Raw genomic sequence first — 9,620 nt, forward strand, 5'->3', positions numbered from 1 at the left:
TTTGCCCACCTAGGCTGCAAAAAAGTGTCACACATCTGGTATCCCCGTACTCAGGAGAAGTTGAGGAATGTGTTTTGGGGTGTCTTTTTACATATACCCATGCTGGGTGAGATAAATATCTTGGTCAAATGACAACTTTGTATAAAAAAATGGGAAAAGTTGTCTTTTGCCAAGATATTTCTCTCACCCAGCATGGGTATAAATAAAATGACACCCCAAAACACATTCCCCACCTTCTCCTGAGTACGGAGATACCAGATGTGTGACACTTTTTTGCAGCCTAGGTGGGCAAAGGGGCCCATATTCCAAAGAGCACCTTTCGGATTTCACTCGTCATTTTTTACAGAATTTGATTTCAAACTCCTTACCACACATTTGGGCCCCTAGAATGCCAGGGCAGTATAACTACCCCACAAGTGACCCCATTTTGGAAAGAAGAGACCCCAAGGTATTCGCTGATGGGCATAGTGAGTTCATGGAAGTTTTTATTTTTTGTCACAAGTTAGTGGAATATGAGACTTTGTATGAAAAAAAAAAAAAAAAAAAAAAATCATCATTTTCCACTAACTTGTGACAAAAAATAAAAAATTCTAGGAACTCGCCATGCCCCTCATGGAATACCTTGGGGTGTCTTCTTTCCAAAATGGGGTCACTTGTGGGGTAGTTATACTGCCCTGGCATTCTAGGGGCCCAAATGTGTGGTAAGGAGTTTGAAATCAAATTCTGTAAAAAATGACGAGTGAAATCCGAAAGGTGCTCTTTGGAATATGGGCCCCTTTGCCCACCTAGGCTGCAAAAAAGTGTCACACATCTGGTATCTCCGTACTCAGGAGAAGGTGGGGAATGTGTTTTGGGGTGTCATTTTACATATACCCATGCTGGGTGAGAGAAATATCTTGGCAAAAGACAACTTTTCCCATTTTTTTATACAAAGTTGTCATTTGACCAAGATATTTATCTCACCCAGCATGGGTATATGTAAAAAGACACCCCAAAACACATTCCTCAACTTCTCCTGAGTACGGGGATACCAGATGTGTGACACTTTTTTGCAGCCTAGGTGGGCAAAGGGGCCCATATTCCAAAGAGCACCTTTCGGATTTCACAGGTCATTTTTTACTGAATTTGATTTCAAACTCCTTACCACACATTTGGGCCCCTAGAATGCCAGGGCAGTATAACTACCCCACAAGTGACCCCATTTTGGAAAGAAGAGACCCCAAGGTATTTCGTGATGGGCATAGTGAGTTCATAGAACTTTTTATTTTTTGTCACAAGTTAGTGGAATATGAGACTTTGTAAGAAAAAAAAAAAAAAAAAAAAAAATCATCATTTTCCGCTAACTTGTGACAAAAAATAAAAAGTTCTATGAACTCACTATGCCCATCAGCGAATACCTTAGGGTGTGTACTTTCAGAAATGGGGTCATTAGTGGGGTGTTTGTACTGTCTGGCCATTGTAGAACCTCAGGAAACATGACAGGTGCTCAGAAAGTCAGAGCTGCTTCAAAAAGCGGAAATTCACATTTTTGTACCATAGTTTGTAAACGCTATAACTTTTACCCAAACCATTTTTTTTCTACCCAAACATTTTTTTTTTATCAAAGACATGTAGAACTATAAATTTAGAGCAAAATTTCTATATGGATCTCGTTTTTTTTTGCAAAATTTTACAACTGAAAGTGAAAAATGTCATTTTTTTGCAAAAAAATCGTTAAATTTCGATTAATAACAAAAAAAGTAAAAATGTCAGCAGCAATGAAATACCACCAAATGAAAGCTCTATTAGTGAGAAGAAAAGGAGGTAAAATTCATTTGGGTGGTAAGTTGCATGACCGAGCAATAAACGGTGAAAGTAGTGTAGGTCAGAAGTGTAAAAAGTGGCCTGGTCTTTCAGGGTGTTTAAGCCATGGGGGCTGAGGTGGTTAAAGTGGTAAACCTGTGGAAATAATGCCCATTTGCTGGCAGATCTGTGACTGGTGTGATAATGTCATTAAAGGGGTTCACACAATGCCACTTTCCACATCCATTATACTGTAGAGTGACCCCAGTTTATCCTTAGGATTGAATGGTTCCAGCAGCTGGTACCTGACCAATCCAACCTTTATGACATGCTGAGTACAGACATTTTGGAGGAAACCCCCTTTAATCACTGTCGGAGGTCATGTAGATCTCAGGGAGCGGTCCTTAGAAAAACACGTGATGTTAGCGCAGCAATCTCAGCCTTAGGCCTCATGCACACGGCCATTGCCTGGCCGTATTGCGGCCCGCGATATGCGGGCATCGGCCGTGTGCTCCCGCAGCTGCAGTGCGGAACGGAGGCACGGAACCCTACTACGGAGTGCTTCCATGGTGTTTCTGTCCGTGCCGCCGCAGAACTTTTTTGCGGTGCGGACGGATCACGGACCCATTCAAGTTGAATGGGTCTCGATCCGTCTCAGCCGCCGCACTAACGTGTGCATGAGGCCTTAAAGGGGTTGTTTGCCCTATTAGGCAATTTAGTGCCCCAGCCAGTAATTTTTTTTCTACCAGACGGGATTCCTAGAAAGACTGTTACTAATAAACGCTTCCATTGTGGAGCGCTCATTAGTACTGTCTTTAACTCCCACCCCTCCCCCACTTGTGTTAAGGGAAAAAAAAACTCCTCCATTTGATGGCGCCGCTGTGAATGCCCCCCGCTGACTGTATGCGCAGCACAGGACCTGCGCTCCAGCGTGATGACGTCTCACAGGTCCTGTCCATCCAGTGAGCAGCGAGTGTTCACAGTGGAGCAATCAAAGAAGGGGGCCCTAACGGGGGCATTACTATTACCAGGTGGCACTAATGGGGCATTACTATTACTGGAGAGCATTAATGGGGCATTACTATTACTGGGTGGCACTAATGGGGGTATTACTATTACTAGGGAGCACTAATGGGGGCATTACTATTACTGGAGAGCATTAATGGGGGCATTACTATTACTGGGTGGCACTAATGGGGGCATTACTATTACTAGGGAGCACTAATGGGGGCATTACTATTACTGGTTGGCACTAATGGGGGTATTACTATTACTAGGGAGCACTAATGGGGGCATTACTATTACTAGGGAGCATTACTATTACTAGGGAGCACTAATGTGGGCATTACTATTACTAGGGAGCATTACTATTACTAGGGAGCACTAATGGGGGCATTACTATTACTGGAGAGCATTAATGGGGCATTACTATTACTGGGTGGCACTAATGGGGGCATTACTATTACTGGTTGGCACTAATGGGGGTATTACTAGGGAGCACTAATGGGGGCATTACTATTACTAGGGAGCATTACTATTACTAGGGAGCACTAATGGGGGCATTACTATTACTAGGGAGCACTAATGGGGGCATTACTATTACTAGGGAGCACTAATGGGGGCATTATTAATTCTGAGGGTCACTAAAGGAGGCATTTATATTACTGGGGGGCACTAAAGGGGGTATTCTCATCTGAGACAATGGGGGCATATGACCAGGATATGCCCCCAGCGGCTATATAGAGAATGGAGCCCCACCAAGTGCTCTTCCCATAGAAGTGAATGGAAGCTCACCGCACACGACGGCCACCGTTACCATTCACTTCTGTGGGCACGATGGAAATGGCTGAGCCAGTGTGAAGAAGGCATGCGCAGTGCACCCTCCACCACTTTCAGGACCCGCACCTATCAGACAATGGGGGCATGTCCTAGCGATATGCCCCCATTGTCTCATATGAGAATACCTCTTTAATATTACTGGGAGCCACATCGTGACATAGCGACTTCATACCACGCCCCGTTTGGCCAGTATTTTTTGTTGGGAAAGGTGGCAACCCTAGGTGGACCCGGTCCGTCCATGTACTACCTGAATGGGTGCACGTGATCCTATATCCATTTGCGGCTGCCACAGCAACGTACCTTTCCAGATCAACCTGGGGCTCTCAATATTAAAGGGGCTGTTCACACACAGCAGATTTGGTCTCCTTTATCTGAATGGGAACTGTGGAAATCCATATCCTAAATGTATTATTTTCATCAGATTTTCACACCCCACCTGTTAGTTGTCGCGACAACCGTTTGTAATACGTTTTTCTCACAGGGACTCACAGATCATTAAAAAGTGTCTTCTGGGAGTACAATATGGATGACATGTCATCAGTATTTGATCAGTGGGGGTCCGACACCTGGGACCCCCACCAATCAGCTGTTAGAAGATCACGGCATACCAAGCACAGCGCCATACAATGTATAGTGGCTATACTTGGTATTGCAGCTCACTGGAATGGGACTGAGCTGCACATAGACCATATGACTGTGACGTTACTAGGTTAGAAAGTGGTCGCCGCGCTCAACGGCTGATCAGTGGGGGTCCCAGGAGATGGGCCCCCATTGATCACCTAATCTAAGGATACTGTACTCCTGGAAAAAAAAAAAAAGGTCTTTAAATCCACCATCACGTATTCTAAAATCAAAAGCGTGAAACATGATTTCTCTTGAAATAAAAATGATTTAATACTGTTTGAGATGCTGGTAGAAAAAGTGTTAGAAATCAGCAAAAAGACAATGATCCTATTTCCTGTCGTACTGGCGCTGAATGAGTTAAATAAAAACCCTCCCAGCTTGTCCAGTATAACCCCCATATACAATGCATAACTGCTATAGATATATACAAAACATACTGCAAAAATACTTTCAGGATTATTATTATTTTTTTTTTGTACAAAATCTTTGGCTAAATTGAAAGTGCAAAAGGAGAAAATACAAAAAATGTCACCGAATAAACCTGTAAACGATGCGGGGGGCGCACAGCAATGTGAACGGGGGGCAACGTGTCCAGACGGCGCTTTCTTTGGTCAGTGTGCCGGATGCGATCCTCAATACTAGGAGGTTGACACCATCTGATCAGTGGGGATCTGACCTCTGGAACCCCCAATGATCACAAGAATAGGGTCAGCTTCTCTTGGCCAGTCCCGAACCAAGCAGCACTGTACATGCTTGACCGCTGCTCCATACAAATGTGGGAGATGGACCCCCCTAGGTGTTGTGATCTGTGGGGGTCCCTGTGGTTCGTTAGTCTGTGGCAAACCCTTGTCCCTCTTGGACAGACCTGAGATAGGAAATCTGCTTACCGGCCTACCGGTGCTGGCTCTCCGCTCCACCTGTCAAGTTCCAGTTTGATACTGCTGCAGCCAATTGTTGCCCGCAGAGGTGACCCGCTCCCCTTGCTTCATGTCAAATGGTCACACGGCGCAAAAGTAGCAGGTCACCGCTGCGGCTAAACACGGGAGAGGAGAGAAAGCACCGGGAAGCAGGTAAGCACCTAACCCAAAGTCCCTTTAAGTCCTGTGTGGACATCCTCTAGAGCAGTGGTCCTCTACTCCAGTCCTCAAGGGCCAACCATCAGTCATGTTTTCAGGATTTCCACAGTGTTGAGCAGGTGGTAATTATTGACTATGCATCATTCTGTGAGATATACTCAAATCATGATGGACCCTGAGGACTGGAGTTGAGGAACACTGGTCTATAGGGGTGGTTTACCCCGACCATCTGTGGACAGAACAACATTCATGGACACACACCACCAGGAGAGGGCATTACACAGGTAATAAATAGTCAACGTATAATAAGGTAGTCCTACAACCTGTGGAACCCCAACATACTGGTGCAGTCAGACATGGCTGTGAGAGAGGACATGCGTCCAAAGACCTGAACGCGGAGACCCCGCTATAAAGGGATGGGTCTTGTTCAGCGTTTTCTAACATTACGGTCTGAAGGATGTTTATCATGTGACACGTTGCTCCTAGCCCCATTGCTGGTCAATGTGCCCGGCGCTCCCTCTTGCATAGATAAGAAGTAGGATGCCTACTAGTATACAGGACGTATATACACGGAAGGTTACACTGTAACACGACAAACCGTATGGCCGTATGCACAATGTATGTATGACTGCTACACACAGGACAATGGATATAACTGCAGCAAATACTGAGACTGGAGAAAAAGCCGCAAGAGCTTACTGGCTGCACGATATAAGAGCGGACCGCCTGCGCGGTATAAGAGCGGACCGCCTGCGCGGTATAAGAGCGGACCTCCTGAACGGTATAAGAGCTGACCGCCTGCATGGTATAAGAGCTGACCGCCTGCGCGGTATAAGAGCGGACCGCCTGCGCGGTATAAGAGCGGACTTCCTGCGCGGTATAAGAGCGGACTTCCTGAACGGTATAAGAGCTGACCGCCTGCATGGTATAAGAGCTGACCGCCTGCGCGGTATAAGAGCTGACCGCCTGCATGGTATAAGAGCTGACCGCCTGCATGGTATAAGAGCTGACCGCCTGCGCGGTATAAGAGCTGACCGCCTGCGCGGTATAAGAGCTGACCGCCTGCGCGGTATAAGAGCTGACCGCCTGCGCGGTATAAGAGCTGACCGCCTGCATGGTATAAGAGCGGACCGCCTGCGCGGTATAAGAGCGGACCGCCTGCGCGGTATAAGAGCGGACCGCCTGCGCGGTATAAGAGCGGACCGCCTGCGCGGTATAACAGCTGACTTCCTGAACGGTATAAGAACTTAGTACCTACATGGTATAAAAAGTGACCTCCTGCACAGTATAAGACCGTAATACCTGCACTGTATGAGACCTTAGTACCTGCACTGTATGAGACCTTAGTACCTGCACAGTATAAGACCGTAATACCTGCACTGTATGAGACCTTAGTACCTGCACTGTATGAGACCTTAGTACCTGCACTGTATGAGACCTTAGTACCTGCACTGTATGAGACCTTAGTACCTGCACTGTATGAGACCTTAGTACCTGCACTGTATGAGACCTTAGTACCTGCACAGTATAAGACCTTAGTACCTGCACTGTATGAGACCTTAGTACCTGCACTGTATGAGACCTTAGTACCTGCACTGTATGAGACCTTAGTACCTGCACTGTATGAGACCTTAGTACCTGCACTGTATGAGACCTTAGTACCTGCACAGTATAAGACCTTAGTACCTGCACTGTATGAGACCTTAGTACCTGCACTGTATGAGACCTTAGTACCTGCACGGTATGAGACCTGACCATCTGCATGGTGTAAGACCGTAGGCTGTGTTCACATCTCTTTTAGGGATGATCCGGCATGAATGCCGAATGTCGGCCAGAATAAAAACCCTGCGTGCATCAGTATTGTCCAATTAAAACCCGGCTTTTATGCTGAAAAGAGGCCAGATCACTGCTGGATCCTATTATAGTCAATAGGGATCAAGTGGTGATCTAGTCACATCTCTGGCATTGCCGGATTCAATATGGCCTCACTGTCAGCATGGTATATCAGCTTATTACCATCAAGACCTTACTGCCTACATGGTAAGAGACATTACTCCCTGCATGGTATATTACCGCCAGCGTGGTACCAGACATTACTGCCTGCGTAGCATGAGACCTTACTACCTGCATGGTGTAAGACATTACTACCTGTGTGGTATCAGACCTTACTACCTGAATGGCATATTACCGCCAGCATAGTATAAGACATTACCGCCTGCATGGCATCAGACATTACCGCCTGCATGGTATCAGACCTTACTACCTGCGTATTACCACCTGCATGGCATGAGGCATTACTGCCTGCATGGTATCAGACCTTACTACCTGCCTGGTATATTACTGCCTGCAGGGCATGAGGCATTACTGCCTGATGGTATCAGACCTTACTACCTGCCTGGTATCAGACCTTACTACCTGCCTGGTATATTACCACCTGCATGGCATCAGACATTACCGCCTGCATGGTATCAGACCTTACTACCTGCGTATTACCACCTGCATGGCATGAGGCATTACTGCCTGCATGGTATCAGACCTTACTACCTGCCTGGTATATTACTGCCTGCAGGGCATGAGGCATTACTGCCTGATGGTATCAGACCTTACTACCTGCATGGTATCAGACCTTACTACCTGCCTGGTATATTACCGCCTGCATGGCACGAGGCCTTACTGCCTGCAGTATTGACTGGTGATATTGGGCAGGGTATAGGCGAATAAGGAGTAGTCCATGATGTACTTGGGCAGCAGCTCCCTGAGCAGCCCCTGCGGGGTGTTACACAGGAAGTAACGGAGGGTCTCTTTGGTGACCGGCTTGTACCAGGCTTGTCTCTCGGGGAACCGGATGTAGCTGGGGGCACCGATGGCCTCCAGCACCTGGTTGGCGTCCTCCCCCAGCCTCTCATAGCTGCCTATGAAGTCGTAGGGCACGGCACAGGGCTGGCACAGGTTGTAGATGGGCATCCAGTGCTCGTTCATCTTCTCCGCGTCCTCGTCCAGCAGGTACCGGAGGAACTCTGAGAAGGTGACGTCATCCCCCTTGGAAGAGGCGGCGGCGGGGTCCTGCCGGTAGCGGCGGACGATCTCCAGGCCGTAGCGCTGCTGGTACTCCTTGATCTCCCCGAACTTGTTCCGGTAGGCGGACAGCAGGCGCTCCAGCGGCTCCCGCACGAACAGGAACTTGTAGTAATGGCGCAGGCGATGCTTGATCTGCTGGACGGACAGGTCAGCCAAGAAGACCAGGTCCTTCTGGTGGTCCATCTTCAGCCGGGAGTCCAGGCTCTCCAGGCTGCCGTCCAGCACCTTCAGGACCCTCTTCCAGTTGGAGCAGGCCACCTTGGGCACGTAGCAGTACAGGAACTTGTACTTGTCGTTGACGATGATGTGCTTGAGCAGGGTCCTCCTCTGGCCGGGCGGCAGCGCCCACACACTGGGCATAGGCATGCTCTGGTGCCCGCACACCCGGCTGGTGGTGCGGTTCCGGACGTCCCGCAGGATCTGCAGCTCCAGCTCCTCGGCCTCCAGCTCCCGGGTGCGGCTCCGCCACGCCACGTCCCCGCGGGGAGGAGGGGTCTTCACCTCGGCCAGGATCCCCCGCTCTATCATCAGGAGCAGCCCGCTGGACGCCACGATCACCCCGAACATCAGCATGGACGGCAGCAGGGTGCTGTGGGCGCGGCGGAGGGCGGCGGGCGCTCGGTGGTGACCCGGGGGGCTCTCTGCCGCCATCTGGTAGAGCGGGCGAGGATACATGGCGGCTATTCGGGGCGATCCATCCCGGCGCACGGCAGCAAGCTGCTCCGGAAAGCGCGTCACCGTGACGTCCTGTGTGAACGCCCCCGTGCTAGGAATGTGTGGCCGGAGGGGCCGTCACCGCCATCATCATCATCAGTACTGCCGCACACATAGCATAGTCTGCATGCAGGGAGCTCCCCCTGGCGGCCACTAGGGGTCAACACTTTCATCACTATATGAAGGAAACCATTGGGGCCCATCCTGTGTATACTGCGGCAGTACTGTGCACTGTCCATCTATACAGAGAAGTGGTACTGTGCACTAATCATATATACAGAGAAGTGGTACTGTGCACTAATCATATATACAGAGAAGTGGTACTGTGCACTGTCCATATATACAGAGAAGTGGTACTGTGCACTGTCCATCTATACAGAGAAGTGGTACTGTGCACTAATCATATATACAGAGAAGTGGTACTGTGCACTAATTATATATACAGAAAAGTGGTACTGTGCAGCACTGTCCATCTATACAGAGAAGTGGTACTGTGCACTAATCATA

The 9,620-nt window shown here is 48.5% G+C and overlaps 1 protein-coding gene across 28 annotated transcripts; it reads right to left on the reverse strand.

Annotated features, from left to right (window-relative positions):
• Positions 1–4,901: 4,901 nt before the first annotated feature.
• On the reverse strand, positions 4,902–9,197 carry CHST14 (carbohydrate sulfotransferase 14). Of its 28 annotated transcripts, none has more exons than XR_005774784.1 (4): positions 7,756–9,196; positions 7,599–7,712; positions 7,072–7,493; positions 4,903–6,663 (listed from the first exon to the last, which is right to left on the reverse strand). XR_005774784.1 is itself a non-coding variant. In XM_040411582.1 (2 exons), exon 1 carries the CDS (start codon positions 9,072–9,074, stop codon positions 7,992–7,994), a length of 1,083 nt encoding a protein of 360 aa, XP_040267516.1. In that variant the 5' UTR covers positions 9,075–9,197; the 3' UTR covers positions 7,493–7,865; positions 7,972–7,991. The 28 variants fall into 28 exon arrangements, 2 of the variants coding, with proteins under 2 accessions (XP_040267516.1, XP_040267515.1); XR_005774785.1 differs by lacking the exon at positions 7,599–7,712 and adding an exon at positions 7,553–7,584 and having other exon boundaries at positions 4,904–6,663; positions 7,072–7,485; XR_005774768.1 differs by having other exon boundaries at positions 4,902–6,663; positions 7,072–7,485; positions 7,529–9,196.
• Positions 9,198–9,620: the final 423 nt, after the last annotated feature.

The sequence above is a fragment of the Bufo bufo genome, chromosome 11, assembly GCF_905171765.1.
Source record: "Bufo bufo chromosome 11, aBufBuf1.1, whole genome shotgun sequence".
Classification (NCBI taxonomy): domain Eukaryota; kingdom Metazoa; phylum Chordata; class Amphibia; order Anura; family Bufonidae; genus Bufo; species Bufo bufo.

Coding starts and splice junctions, on each gene's coding strand:
- CHST14 (XM_040411582.1), bottom strand. CDS start 9,074: ATGTATCCTCGCCCGCTCTACCAGATGGCGGCAGAGAGCCCCCCGGGT.